The following is a 24880-nucleotide window of genomic DNA, read 5'->3' on the forward strand; positions in this document are numbered from 1 at the left end:
CAGTGAGGAGGAGCTGCAGAGGCTCTGCAGGACTGACAGGATGGGCTTTGGAGCTGTGAGGAGAAGCTGAGGGACCTGGGCTGCTGGAGCTTCTGAAGAGGAGGCCCAGAGCTCCTCCTGCAACTGCTCCAAGGGTGGTTTCAGGGAATCCCAGAATCCGTAAGGTTGGATGAGACCTAGGAGAACATCAAGTTCAAGCTATGCCCTGACACCACTTTCTCTCCCCTGAGCCTCCTCTTCTCCCAGGATCAACAACCCCAGCTCACTCAGCTGCTTCTCACAGGACTTTCTCTCCAGACACCTCCCTAGGCTTGTTGCCCTTCTCTGGACATGCTCCAGACCCTCCATGTCCTTCCTAAATTGGGGGCCCAGAACTGGACACAGCACTCGAGGTGCTGCCCAACCAGTGCCCAGCACAGGGGAAGAATCACTGCCGTGCTCCTGCTGGCCACACCATTCCTGATCCAGGCCAGGAGCCATTGGCCTTATTGGCCACCTGGGCGCTCTGCTGGCTCATGTCCAGCCTGCTGTCCATCAGTCCCTGCAGGTCCCTTTCTGCCTGGCTGCTGTCCAGCCCCTCTGTCCCCAGCCTGTAGCACTGCAGGGGTTGTTGTGGCCAAAGTGCAGGACCCGGCACTTAGACTTGTTAAACCTCACCTTGTTGGGTTTGGGCCCTGGATCCAGCCTGTCCAGGTCCCATGCAGAGCCCTTCTACCCTCCAGCAGATCTACACTCCCAGACAGCTTGGTGTCACCATGGTTCCAAGGGGCCCCAGAGTGTCCCAATGGTCTCCATGATTCCATGAGGCCTCCCAGTGTCACAATGTCCCTTTGCTTCCATGGGACCCCTTGATGTCACAAAGTTCCTTGGATCCTTGGGCCCTGCAGTGTCACAATGTCACCGTGGTCCCCCAAGGCCCTGCAGTGTCACAGTGGATCCTTGGTTCCATGAGGTCTGGCAGGGCAGCAATGCTCTCCTTGGTCCCACAGTGTCACAATGGCCTCTTGGTCCCAAGGGTCACCACAGTGTCAAACATGTTTCCTTCATTGAATGAGTCCCTGAGGAGCAGCTCAGGGCCCTTGGTTCCATGGAGCCCTGCAGGGTCACCATGGCCCCATCATGACATGAGGTCCTGCTCTGTCACAAAGCTCTGCATGGTTCCACAAGGCCCTGCAGGGTCACTGTGGCCTCTTGGTTCCATGCGGCCTTAGAATGCCACAATGAATTCCTTGGTGCTGCAGTGTCACAATGGAGCCCTGGTGATACAAGCCATGAGGGACCCTTGGTTCCATGGGGCACCACAGAATAACAGTATTTCCTTTCCTTCTCAGAGTCCTTGATTCTTGTCGGTCTCAGAAATGCCTCAGAATATAGTGGGGAGGGAGTGGGGACAAAGTGGTTTTGATTGTCAGACATGAAGAGTCTTGATTTTCATATCACTTCAGGCTGCATTACAAGGTTCTGGGGGTCAATATCAATTGGACATTGCTGATATCATTCTATATACAGGAAAAGAAAACAGGACAAAACAGTCCTCTCGGCATTGTTTTTAATTTAGTATATTGACTTTGAATACACTTCTGTAATCTGTTTCATTAAACAGAGCAGTATTGAAAACGTAATATATTCCCAGCAGCTTTTCTTTTTTGTGCATTTTGAACAAATATTTATAAGCTTTTCTCACTGAATTCTGTAACTGAAGAGCTCAAGAAAGAAGAGGTCTCCGGAGTAGGAAATTTGATCAGCAACCTCCAAGTGGCTGAGGGTGCATCCCCATCAGAGCAGCAATGAGCAGAAATGGGCACAGCTCTGTGGCTGCCCCAGCTCTGGGATGGGCCCTGGACCTGGAGCAGGAGCAGCTCTGGAGGGCCCCAGGGCCGGGGCTCTTGTGCTGGCCTGGGCAGATGGGATGGCAGGAGGGGCTGCAGAGCTCTCAGCACCTCAGGCAGAGGGGAGCAGGGCAGGCAGGGAGCTCCTTTGGCCTTGGCCAAGCCCCTTCCCCCATGGTGGGGCTGAGTCCTGGCTGAGCTGCAGCTGCTGCTGTGCCCTTGGCAGGGGCTGAGGCCGTGGGGCAGTGCCCAGAGCAGCCTGGGCTGAGCAGAGCTGTGGGGCCAGACCCGGCTGGGCTGTGCTGGGGAGAGGCCCTTGGTGCTGCCCAGAGCTCAGGGCAGCTGGCAGAGCTGGCAGGGAGCTGGGCTGGGCTGGGAGAGCCTGGCACAGAAACCATCAGTGTCCATGGCTGTACTGGAGACCAAGGCTGGAGCAGGGAAATGCAGGGCTGCTGTGCCATGGGGAGAGCATGGAATTCCAGCACACACCTCAGCTCTCTGATGGTCCCGGCACCGTGCTGGGCCCTGTTCCAGACTGGAGCAGAGCAGATGTTGATGGCACAGGAGCCCTGAGGGGCTGGCAGGGACCTGCAGCTTGCAAGGTGCTCTGCTCTCCCTCAGCTCCTCTCTGAGAGATCCAATCCCAGCTCGGCACCTCAGGGTGCAAGTGGCACTGCCTGTTCATGGGCACACAGCTGATGTCTGCCTGGAAAGGGGCTCAGGTGTTAATACTCATACATTTCATGTTCTGGAATCAAATTTTTATTATCTGGGTTACTTCAGTACTTTTAAGAAATGGAAAAATTTTCCCACCTGGAACAGGAATTTCCTAGAAGTGTACTGTTGGCAGGAGGAGAAATACTGACATTGCCTTCTACTTGTGTCACCAATATTCTGTTTATTTCCTCTCCCTCTTCCTTCAGGTGTTTCCCACTCTCCTTTTAAAATGGCCATGTCTAAGGACATCACTTCACTAGTCCAACTGGATTTATGTCCTTCCTGCTGCTCCCAGATTTCCTTCATCAGATGGTTTCTGGTCATTAAAGTGCCTCTCAACTGACTGGTTTCATGCTTTGAGCTTGCAGGAGTTGCCCAGTCTTTCAGAAGTTAATATAAATACCATATCAGTCAACATCCTTATTGTGCTTATATATATCAAAGAACTACCTTTTCTTATGTCTTTATCTGAAGTTGTTCCTGTACAGAAATCCCTTGGGTGTGGGGGACATGTCAGATGCTGCTGGGACATCCCAGAGAGCTGAGGGAAGAGCTGTGATGGTTATTAAACTGTTCCAATGTTCAACTTGTGTTTGTTGGCAAGAAACCTTTCTGTGCCTCTGAGTGTCACCATCCCTGAGCCCAAAGGACACAAACCTGATGAGTTGTGGTTCCCACTGCAGGGGCTGCACTTGGACCTTGACTCTGCACAGGAGAGCTCTTCATCCACTTTCCCTCTTTTCCTCCCTCTGGGCATGGAGGGAGCTTCTGCATTCAGCCTGTGACTCGTGTGTGCAAAGAGCAAATCTGGGCAGAATCGGGGCAGGGAGGGTTTGGGGGGACCTTGGGATCTGTGTTGGGCACAGAAGGTGTTTTCCATTGCTCTGAGACTGTCTGCTGTGCACAGTGGATTTAATAGCCAGCAGAGGAATGACTTTTGCATTTGATGGAGCTGTGCCTTCCCCAGGCTTTGTTGGTTGGCAAGAAATGAACATCCCTCTGTGTCTCGGGCAGCTCCTACTCCAAGGAAAGCTGGTGGGAGTTGGAGCCAAGGAGCTGAAACCTGCAGGTGCAGCCTGGACTGGAGGGAGCTGAGATTTGCACAAGGCTGCTCTGAGTGCCAGGGCTTGGATGGGGGAAATGGTGGGGTGGGGGTAGGGACAGAGTCTGATGGATTGTCAGCCATAAAGGCTCTTGATTTTCAAAACTATTCAAACTGCATGAGGAGGTACTTGGATTCAGTGTCCAATTGAGATTGCCCATATAAATGTATTAACAGGAAAAAAAAGCTAAATAGGATCTGAAAAAATATTTTCTCACTGTCTTTTTAAATATAGTGTATTCATTTTGAATACACTTCTGAAATCTGTTAAATCAACCACAAGAGATTTGAAAACTTAAATTATTCCCAGAGGCTTGGCTTGTTAAGGTGTTCTGAATGTTAATGAGCCCCAGGGCACTGAATTCCTGAACTGAAGAGCTGAAGGCTGAAGAAGCCTCTGGAGCAGTAAAATTCAGCAGCAGCCTCCAAGTTGCTGAGGATGTCAGCAGCCCCCACTGAGGCCATCCCTGCCCAGAGACCCTGGGGGAATGGGCAGACAAGGAGAGCATCCCTGGGGCTGGGGCAGCAGAACTCAGAGGCACCAGCGGCTCCAGCTGGGAAATGGAGTGTGGGATGGGGCTGTGAAAGCCCTGCCTGGGCTGTGCCAAGCAGGACAGTCAAGCCCTGACCCCCATCCACTAAAAAACTCTCTCAAGGAGACATTTAAAAGGAATTAAAATTGGTTGTGTCCTCTGATTTGGATGCACTGAAGCAATACTATCAAGAGTTTCTCAGGAGCTCCAAACAACAAAACAGCATTTACTGGGAAATTTAGAAAATCAGAGAAATTTTGGGAAACATTTTTATATGGCATTCAATCAACAAAAAACACTTCTCAAAGCATTATCTTGGCCCATTTAACTTCACAAACACTAACCTTGTTCAATTTTAAGTTAATCAAAATTTACAAGTGGATGGAAGTAGAACAAGAAAACAGAAAGAGAGAAAGACAAAAAATATTTAGAGAGGCACACGCACAGCTACCAGCTCCTGGATTCCAGCAATGTTCAGACAGAAATTCCAAGAGGAGGTAGGGTCAAGATGTGTGCTTGCCTTGTGGTCAGCCTTAAATACCCCTTGGTGTTCCTGGGCCCTTCCCCCAGGTGGGACTTGGGGTCATTTGGTCACTCAGGAGCTGGGCTGGGGCTCCAGAGGTGGCTGTGGAGCATTGCCTGTGCTGTGCCAGGGACTGGCAGACACTGCTGGGCTGGGATAGAGGCTCTGGGGGGATTGGGGTTCCAGGGCAGAGGGGGTTCCAGGGCAGGGCAAGGCTGGACTTGCCCTTTCCTCCCTCACACATGAAATTTTTCCAGCCAACATTTGCCTCCAGTCTGTCACAATCAGCACTTGAAGGTGAAATCCCAATTCTGGCCATGACCACCTGCAGGAGAAGGACAGTTCTTTTCCATAGGAAGAAAAGCACAGAGCCCCAGTGCTTGGGGGTCAGGTGAGAGCCTCACTAGGCCAAGGCCAGCCAGACATGGCAGGAATGGCAGATTTTGTCTGGAGGCAGCCTTTGGATATAGGGAATTTTGGAGACAGAATCCAAATTTTGCCCATGGGCACCTGGAGAAGCAGGACAGTTCTTTCCCATAGGAGGGAAAGCATGCAGCCTTCCCCAGTCTTTCGTGAACAGATAAGCAGTGACCCTTATGAAATGACTGCCAGCCAGATATATCCTGGCAATATTCCCATGGGAACAATCCCTGGATATAAGGAAACAGAGGTGAAATCTGAATTCTGGCCATGGATGCCTGGAGGAGAAGGACAGTTCTTTTCCATTGGAAGGAAAGCCCCGAGACCCAGTGCTTCAATAGCAGATGAGAAGAAACCCTCAAAATGCCAAGATCAGCTTTTAGGCAGCCCCTGGAGGCCAAACCAGCCAGACCTGTCCCATGTTCCCTTGGTTCCATGGGACCCTCAAGTGTCACAGTGGTCTCCATGGTTCCTTGAGGCCCCACAATGACAGGTGACTCCTCTGCTCCACGAGGCCCACAATGTCACGATGGACCTTTGGACCCTGGGGGTTTGTGGTGTCACAATGGTCTCCTTTGGCTCCACAGGGTCACAATGGAACACTGATGACACGAGGCCCTGCAGTGTCACAATGGACCTTTGGTTCCCTGCAGCCCTGCAGTGCCACAAAGGCCTCTTGATTTCACGAGGCCCCACAGTGTCACAATGGTCCTCTTGGTTATGTGGGGACCCCCGGGGTCACAATGGTCCTCTTGGTTCTGTGGGGACCTCCAGGGTCACAATGGTCTCACTGGTGCCATGAGGCCTCACAGTATTGTAGCATAATATCCCCATCGTGGTGATAGTTAGCATTGACTCCATGATTCCAGAAAGCTGATCAATCGCTTTATCATACTATACTATACTATACTATACTATACTATACTATACTATACTATACTATACTACACTATACTACACTATACTATACTATACTATACTATACTATACTATACTTATTAAGAAAAACTCATTGTGCTTACAGACAGTCCGATGCACTCAGACCAGATTGGTCATTGAATGCAAACAACAGCACCACTGGCCATTTAAGAAATCACCCTTTGGTAACAAATCTCCATAACACATTCCGCATGTTCGCAACAGCAGGTACAGCAAGAAAAGATAAGAATTGTTTCTCAATCTTTTCTCTGAGCTTCTCACAGCCTTCCCCAGGATGATGCCTGGGAAAGTTGTGCCTGCAGCTCTGTGGCCAGAGAGTTGCAGATACATCACAGTGTCACAATGCTTTGCTTATTCCATGGGGCCTCGTAGTGTCCCAATGGTTTCCATGATCCCATGAGTTCCCTCAGTGTCACAATGGAATCCTTGGTTCCATGGTGCCCCACAGTGTCACAATAGCCCCTTGCTTCCATGAGGCTGTGAAGTCTCTTAATGGTGTCTCCATGATTCCATGAGGCCTTGCAATGTCACAATGGAACTTTGGCTCCCTGGGTCTCGCCGTGTCACAATGGTTCCTTGGTCCCATGACACCCCAAAGAGTCATAATGGTCTCCACAGTTCCATGAGGCCGCACAGTGTCACAGTGTACCCTTGGTTTGATGGGGCCTCTCAGTGTCTCAGTGATCCCGACATTCCATGGAATCACACAGTGTCACAATGGACCCTTGGTTCCATGGAGCCCCACAGTGTCACAATGGTCCCTTGGTCTCACAGTGTCACAAAGGTCCCTTGGTCTCACAGGCCCCACAGTGTCACAATGGTCCCTTGGTCTCACAGGCCCCACAGTGTCACAATGGCCCCTTGGTTCCATGGTGCCCCACAGTGTCACAATGGCCCCTTGGTTCCATGGTGCCCCACAGTGTCACAATGGTCCCTTGGTTCCATGGTTCCTGTGCTGCTGCATTCCCCCCTCCCCTTCTCAGGCCGCCCTGCCAGCTGAGAAATGCTCGCTGGCCTCGGCCTTGGCCAGCAGCCCCTGGGCTCAGCTCCTCTGGAGCTCAGCACAAACACGCTCTGCTCCAGGCACTGCTGCTGCCCAGCCAGCTCCTGGCTGCTTTAGGAGCAGCCCTGGGAACTGTTTGTGTTCCCTCAGTGGCACAACATCCCTCTTCTCAGCCTGCCAAAGAAAGCTGCTGATGCCAAGTGCGGCCAGGATGAAACATGGCTGGGACTGCAGCCCCTCTCTTGGGGCCCTACAAACAGCACTCCAAAAGGAGTCCTTGGAGCTCTCCTGGGCCAGTGACTCCCTCTGAGTGGGGCCTCTCCGAGCCGGGAACTCTCCCGTTTGCTGCACTCGGGGATCCCCAACAACGAGGGAGCCTGGGCCGATCCCCCCACTCCTCCAGGCTCAACCCTTCCCTGCTGGGGAGATGCCAAAGCATCCCCAGGGAGCATTTCCCTTTGCTCAGGGGAATTTCTCACAGGTGCCCTGCACTGACTCTCTGTGTCTGTGTGCACACAGGAGTGCCTGTGCTGGGGAAATGTGGCAGAAATGCTGCTCTCTGAGGGGTCTGAGTGCCTTGGATAGCTGAGCCAGTCAGGCCTGTAAGTGAGGTTAAATCACAAGGTCTAAGTTAAGTTAAATGCTTCTAGGAGTTGTTGTTTTGATAAGTTGTTATGTTTAATATAAGTTATAGGTTGAGTTAAATAATGCTAAATGTAATTTCCCTGTTAAATTGCTAAGTTGTAGGTTATAAGTTAGGTTAAATAGTGTTAAGCTCTTCTCTTTTGCTAAATTGTGACTGTGAAACTATCATTTAAAGTTTAGATGTAAGTTAAGTCCTGTTAAGTTGGAGCTCTGTTAGGCTTTTAATCTATATTCCTTTTATCCTTGCTCTCACTGCCTTTTTGTCACACACACACACACACACACACAGTTCTTGGTTCATTTCTGGTTTGATTGCCTGGATTTTGTTTGGTTTTGTTGTTGCTTTGTTTCCTTGCTGTGCCTGAAGTGTCCAGTCAGGAGCAGAGTGACTCTTGCCAAGGAACTTTGTGCTGCTGTCACTTTAATATTAAATCTGGTTTTTGCTGGGGATTTTTTCAGTGCTCCCAAGCCCTCGTTGGTCACAGGGTGAAGGAGCCCTGGCCCAGGCTCTGGCCCTGGGGGACACGGGGACGCTGCCGGGGGGTCCCTGTCCCCCTGTCCCACCCCCCACGGCTCTAGCCCCGTCCCCGTGTCAGGCTCTGGGGTCGATCTCGTGGAACATCCTCTGGGGGAGGCTGCGGCACCAGGGGCAGGGGGACCCGGGGGGACAGGGGACCCCGCTGTGTACGAGCAGTGTTGGACTTCTCTGGAGGAACTGGGAGGGGAATGGGGCAGAGTGACCTCCCCAGTGACCTCACACAGCCCCTGTGATGTCACACAGCCCCTGTGATGTCACATCTCTATGACCTCACACAGCCCCCGTGATGTCACACTGTTGCACTAGGACACAAAATAACTCACGCACACGTATTTAGATTAAAAGAGTAAAAGGAAGTATCTTTTATTTTTGATTTATGTAATATACGATTTTTTTAAAGAGGAAATGATTTGGAGGATATAATTGCTACTTCTCTAACTTCACAGGTTAAACTAACAGTCCATCAAATCTCTCTTCTTATAATTAAAAATGTACAACAATTATTATTTACATGAACAGTGCATGAGAACTCTAGTAGAAATATGTAAACATTATGAGGCATAGAAAACCTTAAAAAGTGGATGGGGGTCAGGGTTTGTCTGTCCTGCTTGGCACAGCCCAGGCAGGGCTTTCACAGCCCCATCCCACACTCCATGTCCCAGCTGGAGCCGCTGGTGCCTCTGAGTTCTGCTGTCCCAGCCCCAGGGACGCTCTCCTTGTCTGCCCATTCCCCCAGGGTCTCTGGGCAGGGATGGCCTCAGTGGGGGCTGCTGACATCCTCAGCAACTTGGAGGCTGCTGCTGAATTTTACTGCTCCAGAGGCTTCTTCAGCCTTCAGCTCTTCAGTTCAGGAATTCAGTGCCCCAGGGCTCATTAACATTCAGAACACCTTAACAAGCCAAGCCTCTGGGAATAATTTGATTTAAGCTTTCAAATCATTTGTGGTTGGTTAGGCAGATTCCATTAGTGTCGTTGAAATGAATGACTTTTATTTACACAGGGAGTGAGAAAACATTTCTTAGATCCCATTTTGATTTTTTAGCTAATACATTGATATGTGCAATCTCCAATTGACACTGAATCCAAGTACCTCCTCCTGCAGTTTGAATAGATATGAAAATCAAGAGCCTTTATGGCTGACAATCCATCAGACTCTGTCCCTACCCCCACCCCACCATTTCCCCCATCCAAGCCCTGGCACTCAGAGCAGCCTTGTGCAAATCTGAGCTCCCTCCAGCCCAGGCTGCACCTGCAGGCTTCAACTCCTGGGCTCCCATTCCCACCTGCTTTCCTTGGAGAAGGAGCTGCCCCAGACACAGAGGGATGTTCATTTCTTGTCAGGCAACAAAGCCTGGGGAAGGCACAGCTCCATCAAATGCAAAAGTCATTCCTCTGCTGGATATTAAATCCACTGTGCACAGCAGACAGTCTCAGAGCAATGGAAAACACCTTTTGTGCCCAGCACAGATCCCAAGGTCCCCCAAAACCCTCCCTGCCCCGATTCTGCCCAGATTTGCTCTTTGCACACGAGTCACAGGCTGAAGTCAGGAGCTCCCTCCATGCCCAGAGGGAGGAAAAGAGGGAAAGTGGATGAAGAGCTCTCCTGTGCAGAGCCAAGGTCCAAGTGCAGCCCCTGCAGTGGGAACCACAACTCATCAGGTGTGTGTCCTTTGGGCTCAGGGACTGGTGGCACTCAGAAGCACAGAAAAGTTTCTTGCCAACAAACACAAGTTGAATCTTTGAGCAGTTAAATAACCATCACAGCTCTTCCCTCAGCTCTCTGTGATGTCCCAGCAGCATCTGACATGTCCCCCATCCCCAGGGGATTTCTGTACAGGAACAGTTTTAGACAAAGACATAAGAAATGGTAATTCTGTGATGGATATAAACACAAAAAGATCTCATTCATATTTATTAGAACTTAAGAAAGATTTGGTCACTCCCTGTTGCTCAAAGCATGAAACCAGTCAGTTGAGAAGCCCTTGAATGACCAGAGAGCCCCTAGAGGATGAAATCTGGGGACAACAGTTAGGACACAGAAACAGCTGGTCTGGTGAAGAGATGCCCTTAGACATGACCATTTCAACAGGAGAACTAGAAACCCCTGTGGAACGGGGGAGATGTTATAAAGAGAATATTGGTGACTCAAGAAGATGGGAAGATCAGTATTTCTTCTCTTTCCCCAACAGTACACCTCCAGGAAATTCCTGTTACTGGTGGGGAAAACTTTGATATTTATTAAAAGTAGTGAACTAACCCAGAGAATAAAAATGTCTTTGTATAACAAGATATCTTAAAACTATGCCCATTTCCAGGCAGATATCAGATGTGTGCCCATGGACAGGCAGTGCCACTTGTGCCCTGAGGTGCCGAGCTGGGATTGGATCTCTCAGAGAGGAGCTGAGGGAGAGCAGAGCACCTTGCAAGCTGCAGGTCCCTGCCAGCCACGCAGGGCTCCTGTGCCATAACATCTGCTCTGCTCCAGTCTGGAACAGGGCCCAGCACGGTGCCGGGACCATCAGAGAGCTGAGGTGTGAGCTGGAATTCCATGCCCTCCCCATGGCACAGCAGCCCTGCATTTCCCTGCTCCAGCCTTGGTCTCCAGCACAGCCATGGAGGCTCTTTGGGCTCCTGAGTGTTCCTGCAGCCCCCAAGGGCAGCTGAGCTCTGCCTTGGGCACAGGCAGTCCTGGCCAGCGCAGGCCATGCTCAGCAATTCCTTGTCTGTGCCCGGCCTTGCTGCCAGCCCCGGCAGCGGCTGCGTGGCCCCTCTGTGGCCCTGTGCTGGCCCAGCCATGGTGCCACAGCCCCTGTGCAGCCCAGCCCAGGACAGGAGCATTGTGGCTGGGAACGGCCCCTGTGCCGTGGGGCCCTGGGCAGCCTTGGGGCTCTGTGCCCCATGGCCTCCCTGCTGGGCAGCCTCTGCCAGCTCCTGCCGAGCCCGTGGCACCTGTGGGGCTGCACAGACAGCCCTGCCCGGGCTCTGCCGGCCTCGGGGCCAGCAGAGAGGCGGCCAGGGCTGGCCATGGCCGGGAACAGGCCCTGAGCCCCGCAGGAGGATGGAGCTGGGCCACAGCCAAACTCAGCCCAGGGCAGAGCTGGGCTCAGCAGCCAGGGCTGCCCAGGGCTGGCACAGACAGAGGCTGGCGCTGACAAATGTCCTGGGCCCCTCCCAGCTCTGTCCATGCCCCAAGGGCACAGAGCAGCCTCCTCTCTCGGGCTCTTGCCTGTTTTCAATGCCTGCTCAGGCGCTGGCCCTGCCCCACAAGGCCTGGGCTGAGTCCTGCCCCTGCCCGCTCAGCCAGGCTGAGATGGACACTGATGGTTCCTGTGCCAGGCTCTCCCAGCCCAGCCCAGCTCCCTGCCAGCTCTGCCAGCTGCCCTGAGCTCTGGGCAGCACCAAGGGCCTCTCCCCAGCACAGCCCAGCCGGCTCTGGCCCCACAGCTCTGCTCAGCCCAGGCTGCTCTGGGCACTGCCCCACGGCCTCAGCCCCTGCCAAGGGCACAGCAGCAGCTGCAGCTCAGCCAGGACTCAGCCCCACCATGGGGGAAGGGGCTTGGCCAAGGCCAAAGGAGCTCCCTGGCTGCCCTGCTCCCCTCTGCCTGAGGTGCTGAGAGCTCTGCAGCCCCTCCTGCCATCCCATCTGCCCAGGCCAGCACAAGAGCCCCGGCCCTGGGGCCCTCCAGAGCTGCTCCTGCTCCAGGCCCAGGGCCCATCCCAGAGCTGGGGCCGCCACAGAGCTGTGCCCATTTCTGCTCATTGCTGCTCTGATGGGGATGCATCCTCAGACACTTGGAGGTTGCTGATGAAATTTCCTACTCCGGAGACCTTTCTTGAGCTCTTCAGTTACAGAATTCAGTGAGAAAAGCTTATAAATATTTGTTCAAAATGCACAAAAAAGAAAAGCTGCTGGGAATATATTACATTTTCAATACTTCTCTGTTTAATGAAACAGATTACAGAAGTGTATTCAAAGTCAATATACTGTATTAAAAACAATGCAGAGAGGACTGTTTTGTCCTGTTTTCTTTTCCTGTATATAGAATGATATCAGCAATGTCCAATTGATATTGACCCCCAGAACCTTATAATGCAGCCTGAAGTGATATGAAAATCAAGACTCTTCATGTCTGACAATCAAAAACACTTTGTCCCCACTCCCTCCCCACTATATTCTGAGGCATTTCTGAGACCGACAAGAATCAAGGACTCTGAGAATGAAAGGAAATACTGTTATTCTGTGGTGCCCCATGGAACCAAGGGTCCCTCATGACTTGTGTCACCAAGGCTCCATTGTGACACTGCAGCACCAAGGAATTCATTGTGGCATTCTAAGGCCGCATGGAACCAAGAGGCCACAGTGACCCTGCAGGGCCTTGTGGAACCATGCAGAGCTTTGTGACAGAGCAGGACCTCGTGTCATGATGGGGCCATGGTGACACTGCAGGGCTCCATGGAACCAAGGGACCTGAGCTGCTCCTCATGGACTCCTGAATGAAGGAAACATGTTTGACACTGTGGTGACCCTTGGGACCAAGAGGCCATTGTGACACTGTGGGACCAAGGAGAGCATTGCTGCCCTGCCAGACCTCATGGAACCAAAAATCCACTGTGACACTGCAGGGCCTTGGGGGACATGGTGACATTGTGACAGTGCAGGGCCCAAGGATCCAAAGGACTTTGTGACACCAAGGGGTCCCATGAGAGCAAAGGGACATTGTGACACTGGGAGGCCTCATGGAATCATGGAGACCATTGGGACACTCTGGAGCCTCATGGAACCATGGTGACACCAAGCTGTCTGGGAGTGTCGATCTGCTGGAGGGTAGGAGGGCTCTGCACAGGGACCTGGACAGGCTGGATCCAGGAACCAAATCCAACAAGGTGAAGTTTAACAAGTCCAAGTGCCAGGTCCTGCACTTTGGCCACAACAACCCCTGCAGTGCTACAGGCTGGGGACAGAGTGGCTGGACAGCGGTCAGGCAGAAAGGGACCTGCAAAGACTGATGGACAGCAGGCTGGACATGAGCCAGCTGTGTGCGCAGGTGGCCAAGAAGGCCAATGGCTCCTGGCCTGGATCAGGAATGGTGTGGCCAGCAGGAGCAGGGCAGTGATTCTTCCCCTGAGCTGGGCACTGGTTGGGCAGCACCTTGAGTGCTGTGTCCAGTCCTGGGCCCCCAATTTAAAAAGGACGTGGAGGGGCTGGAGCATATCCAGAGAAGGGCAACAAGGCTGATCGGGGGTCTGGAACACAAGTGCTGTGAGGAATGGCTGAGGGAGCTGGGATTGTTGATCCTGGAGGAGAGGAAGCTCAGGCGAGACAAGGTAGTGTCAGGGCAAAGGTTGGACTTGATGGTCTCCTAGGTCTCATCCAGCCTTGCTGATTCTGGGATTCTCTGAAACCACCCTTGGAGCAGTTGCAGGAGGAGCCCTGGGCCTCCTCTTCAGAAGCTCCAGCAGTCCAGGTCCCTCAGCTTCTCCTCACAGCCCCAAGGCCCATCCTGTCAGTCCTGCAGAGCCTCTGCAGCTCCTCCTCACTGCCCAGAACAGGGAGCCCCACAGCCAGACACAGCAGCCCAGATGTGCCCCCCTGGCCTGGGGTGCCTCTGGCAAGGGAGTAGCACCAGGCACTGTAGGAGCCTGCAGACAATTCCTGCAGCACTTGTGGGATGATCCTGCTCCCCAAGGGATGTTCCCATGGTGCCAAGTCAGGAACTGCAATGGGGAGTGGGGCCAGAGAGGAAAGGGCAAACAGGGATGGGCTGTTTGCAGGGGAGGGAACAGGGGTGGGCAAGAGGAAGAAATCTGTATCAGGAAGAGTAAAGAAAGCAAAGGTGAAGCCAAGGAAATGCTCAGGGCAGTTTGGGGGTGGCTGCCAGGCAGCCCTGGCTCTGAGCAGCAGCATCTGCAGTGGGACAGGAAACTCCCAGCTGATGGGAACAAACTTTCTGGCTGACTGCAGAGGCCAGGACAAAGCTGAGTGGTTTCCCTGGCATCCCCCAGCCCTTCCTGGCCCCAGGGGCTGATGGCATTTGTGCTGCCTCAGGTTCATGTCCCCACATCACCAGCATGGGGGTGCTCCCGCCTGCTGTGTGCAATGCAAACAGGGGCTGCTGAGCCAGTGCTGCCGTGTCTGTGCCTGCAAGGATGCGGCACCTCTGTGAGCTGGGGGAGAGGCCAGGGCTGCAGAGGGGGGATGTTGTTGGCAGCTCCATGAGGACGCTCTGGGACGTTTCCCTGGGCTGTCCAGCGCACTGGGGATGGATCAGCCCCTGCTCTGCTGCTCCTTCCCGTCTCCCCCAGGGCCCTTGCAGAGCACCAGCCATGCTGTTTGCCCCCAGCCTGCCCACGGCCAGCCTGGGGCTGCTCACAGGGGTTTTCTGTACTGAGCATTGGCCTGGCTGTGTTCTTGAGAGAGCCTGGGCAAGGAGCCTGGAGCCCCCAGGCCCTGGCCTGAGGCGTCAGTGCTGCCCCAGCAGTGCCCATGGCCTGTCCCTGCTGCAGCCCCGGCACTGCCACCCCCAGGACTGTGCCCGGCCCCGAGAGCACTCAGGCCCTGCAGCAACACCAGGGCCACCAGGGCAGCGGGGCAGGGCCACGGGAGCAGCACTGGCAGCACCAAGTGCTGCTGCTCCTGGGCACAGCTGCTGTGCCAGCCCGGATCTGCCCCAGCTCTGCACACAGACATTGCTGCTGCAGCTCCAGAGAAGGCAACAAAAGGGCATCTCTGCAGAAAACTCTGCTGGGACATCCTTTAGTTCCTTGAAAGCCACTGAGAGCGCAGACTCTCATTGACACAGTCTGTGGCCACAGGGAAGGTGGAGAGAAACAAAATGAGAAATGGCACAAAAAAATGATTCTTCTTTGTGGAGAATATGAAAAAACTAAAACAAATGGAAAAAAATCCCCACAACTAAACGAACAAGAAGTGTCAAATATGACTTTTATTACAAGTTTTTTGCAGAAATTGGCCAGGAGTTTAATGTTTCTGAAAATATGCAGTCATCAGATTCCACAGTGCAGCCTTGAGCTCCTGGTTCCTCAGGCTGTAGATGAGGGGGTTCAGGGCTGGGGGCACTACTGAGTACAGAACTGTCAGGGCCAGATCCAGGGATGGGGAGGACATAGAGGGGGGTTTAAGGTGAGCAAATATAATAGTACTGACAAACAGGGAGACCACGGCCAGGTGAGGGAGGCAGGTGGAAAAGGCTTTGTGCCGTCCCTGCTCAGAGGGGATCCTCAGCACAGCCCTGAAGATCTGCACATAGGAGAAAACAATGAACACAAAACACCCAAATGCCAAACAGGCACTAACAGCAATGAGCCCGAGTTCCCTAAGATAGGATTTGGAGCAAGAGAGCTTGAGGATCTGGGGGATTTCACAGAAGAACTGGCCCAGGGCATTGCCACGGCAAAGGGGCAGGGAAAATGTATTGGCTGTGTGCATGAGAGCATTGAGAAAGGCACTGGCCCAGGCAGCTACTGCCATGTGAGCACAAGCTCTGCTGCCCAGGAGGGTCCCGTAGTGCAGGGGTTTGCAGATGGACACGTAGCGGTCGTAGCACATGATGGTCAGGAGGCAAAACTCTGTTCCCATGAAGAAGATGACCAGAAAAACCTGAGCAGCACATCCCTTGTAGGGGATGTTCCTGGTGTCCCAGAGGGAATTGTGCATGGCTTTGGGGACAGTGGTGCAGATGGAGCCCAGGTCGCTGAGGGCCAGGTTGAGCAGGAAGAAGAACATGGGCGTGTGCAGGTGGTGGCCGCAGGCTACGGCGCTGATGATGAGGCCGTTGCCCAGGAGGGCAGCCAGGGAGATGCCCAGGAAGAGGCAGAAGTGCAGGAGCTGCAGCTGCCGCGTGTTTGCCAGTGCCAGCAGGAGGAAGTGGCTGATGGAGCTGCTGTTGGACATTTTCTGTGGCTGCACATGGGCACCTGTTCATGGAGAAAGGACAGGGACAAGTCAGGAGAGGCTGCTTGGAGCCAAACCTGGGCCATTCCCTCCAGACAGTCCTGGTGGGACTCACCCACCCTTGTTCCTGCTCTGGGAAAACCTTCATCCCTGTCCCTGCCTGAGCTCCAGTTGTGCTGGCTGAATATGCCAGAAGCAGCCAGGCCTGTTCGTGGGGGCTCTCGAGGAGCCATCCCTGCCCTGCTGCCCTGGGTTTGTGGCCATGTGTCAGAGGGATAAGGCTGGATATTCAGAATTTGTCAGGGGAATCACTCCTGATGCAGAAAGGCTTGGTACCATCTGCATTCAGACTTCTGAAGGAATTTCACTTTATTTCCGAAGGAAATAGGTGGCAGGAGTTTGTTTTAGGAATTGTTTTTGTACCCACACATCATTCCTGGCTCTCTGAGGTCAGAAATCCCCAGCATTCCTGCTGCACTCAGAGTTTGCCACAGAGAGATGTGAGAGGCAAAGGATTCCTTGTGGCTGAGGGAAGCTGAGGGGCTGGATGGGCTTGTTCCCCCAGCACTGCTCTGTTCAGCCCCCTCTGCTTCCCTGAGCATCTCCCTGGGCCTGGACATCCCCTCCTGAGAGGTGCCTTGTCCCTGCCAGCGCTCACAGAGCCCATCCCACCCCGTATGCCCTCGGCCCGGCCCTACAGAAACCTGCCTGTGTGCAGGGCCCTGGCTGGGGCAGGCTCTGTGTGCAGCTGGGCAAGGGCAGCTCAGGAGAGCCCTGCTGGGCCCTACAGAGGTGATGCTGCTGCTGCCCAGGGCTGAGGAGTGGCTGAAGGCCCTTTGGGAGGCTCCCAGCAGAGAGACTGACCACCCAAAGTCACAATTCTGGAGTCTCTGTAAATGTTCAAACATTCCTTTGATCATCCCATGTGTCTCTTTCAACTGATCATGTTCTGTGACTCTGGGATTACAATTCCTGTTCTGCTTTTCTCATCCCCCTGTTGTCTATAATCCAAGGAGAAAAAATCCCCATGCAACAGTGTTAGAACGATAAAGTAAAAACCAGACCTTTATTGGAAGCTTCCAGGTGTCCCAGTGGGGATGGGGCACACGCAGACTCTGATTTCAACAATTTATTAAGGTTAATTAATTAGGATATTTAACAAGAACATCCAGTAGAAGATTCAGTTGCCCCAGTTACACATCCCTGGCTCAACACATTGCAGAAGGTCCAAGTATTTCTTGGCCCCAATTTAGTTATGACTGTTCACATTGTTGTCAAAAACCAAAATATTCTTCTTGTAGGCGCTCTTCCTGATAATAAGACTATACAGTATTTCAGGAATGTATTTAGACAGTCAGCTTATTGTTATAAAATCTAAGAGAAAGGTAGGAAACATACTACGGTCAGCAAAGATTACAGTTATATAAGTAAATATTAGTAGTTTAATAAAACTAATTAAGAGTTTAATGGAGTTAAGTAAGGATTATAGTTTTATAATTATAAAACAGTAATTCACAGAGCTATGAGTATATGAAAAATGTATAAAAAGCAAAAATCTTTTTGTCACCACCCCAACATCCCCATCCTGCTCCAAGCAGGAAATTGAAAACACCCTCAGGAAAGCTCCTGAACTTTAAAGCAATCCTAGGCTTACCTTCTTTGGGAAGGGTCCTCCGGAGCTGTGCCCAGGCTGGTCTGGAGCTGGGAGCAGCCCTGCCCCAGCCAGCCCCTCTCAGCAGCAGCACCTGCCCTGCTCAGGGTGGCTCCTTCCCCCCACAGCTCCTGGCCAGCGCTGGGAGCAGCTCCAGGGCCGGCTGAGAGCTGTCCCTGGCAGGCAGCAGAGTCCCTGGCCCAGCACAGCGCCCTGGGCTGCAGGACCCTGCTCTGCAGGACAGCCCTGGGCACCCCTGGCTGCTCTGCACAGGAGATGAGCAGAGAATGCACTCACAGGCTCTGTGGGCATTGGGATGTTCCAGCTTTAGGAGATCTCTCCAGGAGCTGCAGCTGCATTGTCCTGCAGCCAGAGGTTCCTGTGCCAAGGGCTGGCAGTGATTCTGCCCCAGGCACTTCTCAGCCCCTTCCCAGCCCTGACTGATTGAAGCTCTCTGTGCCTCTGTGCTGTGCCTGGGCTGGCTGCAGGCAGTGCCCCAGCCCTGCTGGGCTGACAGAAGAGCTGCTCAGCAAGAGAAATGTGCTTTTGAAGCTCTGCTTGGTTACCAGGATCACCCTCTGTGCCAGGAGCCCGGCCCAGCTCAGCAGCACAGACACAGCACAAGGACTTTAATGACCCTCTGGGGCTTTGTGCTCAGGCCCTGAACATCAGGCCCTGAGAGGGAGATGCAGAAACCTCTGCAGAACTCCAAGTCAGAATCCAACTCCAAAGTTTCTTGGACTTTTAACGGGTCCCCCTGAGGGACACAACTGAGAAAGTGTCCCCAGGCCCCAGGCAGAGCAGAGAACTGGAGGCACTGATGCCAAGGGGGGACAAAGAGAAGCCAAGTCTTGGTGTCCTGGGGCACAGCAGGGTCTGTGCCACCAAGGGCTGTGAGGAGACACCTTGTCCTGAGGCCCTGGGGCCTCCTGGCACAGCCCCAGCCAGGCTGGGCACTGTCAGCCCCTGGTCCTGCCCTCAGCATCCCCCCCATGCCCACATCCCAGTGGCCTCAAGGATCTGCTGGAAGGAGTCCCTGGGGAGCCTTGGTCAGGAATGGCTCGTTCATGCTCCCAGGGACTGCAGGTTTTTCAAAGGACTTTGGCTTTTGCTTTTGCCTTGCAGTCTCTGAGAGGTTTCTGCAATCATGGTCTCCAATTATCTGCTGTAATTAGTCCCTGGAGAGGCTTTGTCAGTAACAACACTCAGTGGGCTCATTAATGCTTCAAGGTACTTGGTGTTTCACTTTTGATACAGACTCTGTGAGAGGTTGGTGCTATTGTGGCTCCAATTATCTGCTTTAACAAGTCACCTGAGAGCTTTGTACAGACACACACTGTGGCTCATGAATACTCTGAGATACTAAACTTTTTTCTGGTACTTTGGATTTTCTTTTTCACATTGAGAGTTCTTTGTGCCATTTTCAGTCTCTGAGAGGTTTTTGTGCCATCCTGGCCTCCAGTTCTCTCCTCTAAGGAGTCCATGAGGAGCCTGTGTTGGGGATGGACCTCAGTGGGACTCATTATTGCCTTGAGAAACTTTGGTGTCTTCTTCTGATTTTGACTGCAAGAAAAGTTTGTGGAATCTCCTCTCAGGCCCTGAGGTTCCAGGGCTTAGCTGCAAATGCACCACGGGGCTCAGTAGGATCAAGCAAGTCCTGACAAACCATGGCTCTGCCTTGATTTCCCTCTGCTATAATGCAGTTCAAGAGGAAGTTTCTGTAGTGGTTTAGATTTGCCATTTTGAGATTTCTCAGCCAATGCATCAACTATTTTGGTGTGTTCAGTGTTGGCTAATCACCAGTGCACTCACTAGAATATAATTACTCTTTTCCTGCTCTGAGATAGGATTAGGAGAAAGGCAAAGCAGGCTCAGAACTTTAAAAGAAAAGTTTAAACTTTTTAAGAAAAGTATATTAACAGTAAGCAAAAGAAAGAGTAAGAAGGATTAGAACAAACTTTCAGAACTCTTCCTCTCTCCATAAAACCTTACAATATAAAGGGAACAAACCTAAAATTTCAGGTCAGTTCAAATAGGGAGAGAAGTTCCTTGTGTTAATGTTATGAAGACTTATCCACAAGAAAACAGTTATCTCATGGCTTTTTATTTCCATGGATTACAGCTGCCTCGAAAAATCTGCAATTGTGAAGTCCCTCCCATTTTTTCACAGCTTTTCCCACAGCTGTGTTTATGTTCCATGTCAATTTATGGGATATTAATTTACAGATGAGCTGTTTAAAAGCAAAGGCTCTCTTCATCTATTTCTGAAATCATCTTCATCTCTGGGAACAGAGGTCTTCTTTTCCTCTCCCTGATGGTACAGTGTGTCATCACTCTGCTCTCCTCTGTTCAAACTTCTCATGGGATCATAGCTACTGCAACATTTGCTCACTTGAGCATGGAGGCCTTTGCTGAAACAAGTAATCTCCCCATACTTTTCAATGCCTTATAGGGAAAAAGAGAGTCTGATATATCAATGACATCCTTCTCCACAGCTTTAGCAGAGGATTCCAGCCCCAAGATCAAGGCATCTCCTCATCCCTCCCATCTGGGACTCAACTTCCTCTTCCCTGCCCTCGGTGTGTCCATGCTGCTCCTCTGTGTGCCTGCCCTGTGTCCTTTTCTCTCACTGGAGGGAGGATGGCAGCACTGGCAGAGTCAATATCTGCCCGGGGCTGCAGATGGTTCCGTGAGCCCGGCCGGGCTCGGTGCTTGCGGCCGGAGCTGTTTTGCCATGGAGGTTTCTGCAGCGGCTGCGCTGGGGCTGTGTCAGGCTGGGCCGCGCTGGGGCAGGGCCAGGATCTCAGCAGCCAGGCCAGAGCCCAGCAGCAGCACGGCCGGGGCCGATGGCTTCTCCTGCCCTGCCCGCCGGCTGCGGGCGAAGCCCAAGGGCGGCAGAGCCTTGGCCGAGCCGGCCCGGCCCGGGGCTGCTCCTGGGGCCCGGCGGATCCTGGCCGGGCCCGGGCTGGCGGCGGGGCAGGGCTCGGCAGGGCCAGATGTCAGCACCCGCAGCCACGGCCCGGCCTCGGCCCCGCGGCCTCCCCTGCCCTGCCCGGCAGCCGATGGCGCCTGGCGGCTCCCTGGGAAGGGGCCCGGCCCCACGGCAGGAGCCGCCCGGCCCCACGGCCGAGACGGGGCTGGGCCAGCCTCGGCACCTCTGTGGGGCCAGAAGGGAGAGAGACCCAGCCAGGCTTTCTCATCTGTAACTTGTCCATATGTAGTGGTCATGTGCCCAAGCCCCCAAAACCTCTCATTGGGAGATCCCTGGGCCCTCTCCAAGGTGTTTTCTAATAAAAATATTAAGCTCATGATCTGTGAAAATTACCAGAGGACAGGGCTAACCCATCCTGTCTGTCCTGGCTACTTTTGTCTGGGAGCAATCCTTGGATATACGGACTTTAGGAGGCCACATTCTAATTTTGGCCATGGACCATGGACAAGAAGACCATTTCTTTTCCACAGGAATGAAAGAACACAGCCCCATTTTTTCAGGGGCAGATGAAAGGTGACCACCACAGTTCAAGGACAGCCAGAGCTGGCTGTTTTTTCCTAAAACATAACCTTGCATACAGGAAATTGTTTAGGGATAATACCAGTTTTGGCAATGGGCATCTGAACACAGACAGTTCTTTTCTATAGCAAGGAAAGCACATAGCCCCTTTGCTCCAGGAGCTGATGAGGGACAGCCCTTGGCATTCCAACATCAGCCAGACCTATCAGGTGGCCCCTGGGAGGCCAAGCCAGCCAGACCTGGTCCATGTTCCCTCGCTTCCATGGGGTCCCTTGCTTCCAGGCAGCCCTGAGGTGTCACAATGTCCCCTTGGTGACACCAGGCCCTGAAGGGTCGGAATGGTCTCCATGGTTCCATCAGGCCCCAAAGAGTCATAATGGTCTCTGGGTCCATGAAGCCCCGCGATGTCACCATGGTCCCTTGGTTCCATGGGCTCCAGTGGTGCCACAATGATCCCCTTGGTTCCATGAGGTGCCCACAGTGTCACAGTGATCTCCATGGGAAGGAAAGAACCGAGCCCCAGTGTGGCAGGGGCAGCCACCAGAGGCCAAGGGCAGCCAGGCTTGATGGTAGTGGCAGATTTTGGCTGGGAGCAACCCTTGGATATAGGGAATTTTAGAGGTGGAATCCCAATTTCAGACATGGACACCCGAAGTAGAAGGATGGTTCTTTTCCATAGGAAGAAAAGCACAGAACACCGGTGTTTCAGGGATAGATGAAAGGCTTCCACCAGCGGCCTAAGGCAGCCAGACTTCTCTGTCCTGGTAGCTTTTGTCTGAAAGCAACCCTTGGATATAGGGAATTTGGGAAGTGGAACCCCAATTTTGGCCATTTCTGTGTAGATAAGGACAGTTCTTTTCCATAGGAAGGAAAGAATAGAGCCCCAGTGTTTCAAAGACAGAAGTGAAGAGAGGGGAGGGGAGGGAGAGGAGAGGAAAGGAGAGGAGAGGAGAGGAGAGGAGAGGAGAGGAGAGGAGAGGAGAGGAGAGGAGAGGAGAGGAGAGGAGAGGAGAGGAGAGGAGAGGAGAGGAGAGGAGAGGAGAGGAGAGGAGAGGAGAGGAGAGGAGAGGAGAGGAGAGGAGAGGAGAGGAGAGGAGAGGAGAGGAGAGGAGAGGAGAGGAGAGGAGAGGAGAGGAGAGGAGAGGAGAGGAGAGGAGAGGAGAGGAGAGGAGAGGAGAGGAGAGGAGAGGAGAGGAGAGGAGAGGAGAGGAGAGGAGAGGAGAGGAGAGGAGAGGAGAGGAGAGGAGAGGAGAGGAGAGGAGAGGAGAGGAGAGGAGAGGAGAGGAGAGGAGAGGAGAGGAGAGGAGAGGAGAGGAGAGGAGAGGAGAGGAGAGGAGAGGAGAGGAGCAGCTCTTGTCATGGAGTAACCCTTTGATATATGGAATTTGGGATGAAGAATCTCAGTTTTGACCATGCACACCTTGAGAAGAAGGAAGGTCCTTTTCCATTAGAAGGAAAGCACTGAGCTCCAGTGTTTCAAAAGCAGATGAAAGAGGCCCCCAAGAGGCCAAAGGCAGCCAGACCTGTCCATTCTGGCAGCTGGCACTTGGGTGCAATCCTTGGATGTTCAGAGTTTTGGAGGTGGAATCCCAGTTTTAGCCATGGGTGCCTGGACAGGAAGAAGAGTTCTTTTCATTAGGAAGGAAAACACAGAGCCCCAGTGTTTCACAGGCAGATGAGTGCCAGAACTCAGGAAGCCAAGGCCAGCCAGACTTGTGATTCCTGGCATCATTTTTCTGGAAGCTATCCTTGTATATAGGGAATACTGGAGGCAGATGCCAAATTTTGGCCATGGGTGCCTGGCTGAGATGGATGCTTTTTGCCCATAAGCAAGAAAAGCACATGGATGCAGTGTCTGAAAAGCAGATGAGGTGGCCCCTGGATGGCCAAGACAGCCAGAGCTGTTTCTATTGGCAGATTTCATCAGGGAACAATCTTTGCATATAAGGAAATTTGGGGAACGAATCCCAGTTTTGACCATAGGCCCCTGGAGGAGAAGGACAGCTCTCTCCCATAGGATGAGTAAGCAAGGAGTCAATTGTGACCCTGGGGTCCCATGGAACCAAGGGGCCATGGTGACACAGCAGGGCCACGTGGATCCAGTGGCCCATTGTGACACTGTGGATCCAAGGAGACCATGGAGACACCCCAAGAACCTCATGGAACCAAGGAGTCCATGGTGACCCAGCGGGGCTGCAAGGAGCCAATGGTCCATGGTGACACTGCCCATCCAAGGAGGCCATTTGGACACTGCAGAAGCTCATGGAGTGAGGTGGCCATTGTGACACTGAAGAACTTCATGACACCAAATATCTATGGTGACACAGCAGGACATCATGGGAACCCAGGAACCGCTGTTGACAGTGCTGAAACTCCTGGAACCAGGGGCCCTTGTGGCACTGCAGCACCAACACAGCTGCTGCACCTTGTCCCCTGTCCTGCACAGCTCCTTGGGAGGCACGGCAGGAGCAGCACCCTGGGAGCCTCGGGAATGCACCTCTGGGATCCATGGCACACACTCCCAGGGGCTGGAATTCCAGTTCCAAACCAGGAAAAATGTTCCTGACCTTGAAGGAAAAGCTCTTATGGAAGAGTCAAAAGCCAAGTGCAGCAAGATCCTACAGTGGCATTTCACTGCCAGCCTTCATAACTTCACCCATGGTTGTTGCATCTCATTGACTGGGAATGAAATCAGGGCAGGGTCTTTGGTGGGAGCTGTCCTGGGTCAAGGGAGACACAGAGAGAGAAAGAGAGCAGGCAAAGGAAGGCAGGAGAGAAAGGAGGTGTTTTGGTTTGGAATGACAGGTGTCTTCTAAGGAAGGCAGGAGCCTCTCCTGAAATGAAAAAATGTAGATTCTTGTCCTGGGTTGTAAGATAAGCTTGTATTCTATTTGCCATCTGTTGGAGGTTGGGCAGGTTTGTTATCTCTTCCAAGAACAATGGTTTGCCCCGAAGAGGTAATCGTTTGTTAACGGGCCATTGACTGACTCACTGCAGGGCTGGTAACGTAACACCATCCCATTGCGAGATGCTCCACCCAGAGGGGGAAGCCAAGCACTCTTTTTATTGTATTAAGTGGTACCTTTTGGGGGACAGAGCAGCTCTCTCTTTGCGGGTATTCCCAGAGAAGCAGCTCCTTCAGCAGGACTCCTGAGAGAAGCGGCCAGAGCGCGGTGAGGCGGCAGCGGCGGGGCTCGGAGGCGGCCCCGTCACAGAGGAAGACCGGCCCCACTGCCACCAGATCTTCAGAGTAAACTATACCCTTCTAAAGATCACCGCTTCAGCTGCAATTCATCAGCCACTGCAAGAGGAGCAGCTATCATTTCAACCGGACTGCTACCGACACCCCGAATCCTCAGGTTGTGGACTTTTTTCACTAGTTTTGTTTGTACTGATTGCATTTGCCTTTTTAAATTGTTATATAGTTTTCTCCTAGTAAAGAATTGTTACTCCCATTCCCATATCTTTGCCTGAGAGCCTTTTAATTTAAAAATCCTTGTAATTCGGAGGGAGGGGGATTACCTTCTCCATTGCACAGGAGGCTTTTGACCTCCTTC

The 24880-nt window shown here is 52.7% G+C and overlaps 1 protein-coding gene and 1 pseudogene across 1 annotated transcript; one reads left to right on the forward strand and one right to left on the reverse strand.

Moving 5' to 3' along the window:
* Positions 1-24880, forward strand: part of LOC110483738 (uncharacterized) — a 65666-nt pseudogene that overhangs the window by 36899 nt on the left and 3887 nt on the right.
* Positions 15053-16242, reverse strand: LOC144246413 (olfactory receptor 14C36-like). The gene has a single exon (XM_077783811.2). It carries the CDS (start codon positions 16159-16161, stop codon positions 15229-15231), a length of 933 nt encoding a protein of 310 aa, XP_077639937.2. The 5' UTR covers positions 16162-16242; the 3' UTR covers positions 15053-15228.

The sequence above is a fragment of the Lonchura striata genome, chromosome 36 (genome assembly GCF_050655825.1).
Source record: "Lonchura striata isolate lonStrDom1 chromosome 36, ASM5065582v1, whole genome shotgun sequence".
Taxonomy (NCBI): domain Eukaryota; kingdom Metazoa; phylum Chordata; class Aves; order Passeriformes; family Estrildidae; genus Lonchura; species Lonchura striata.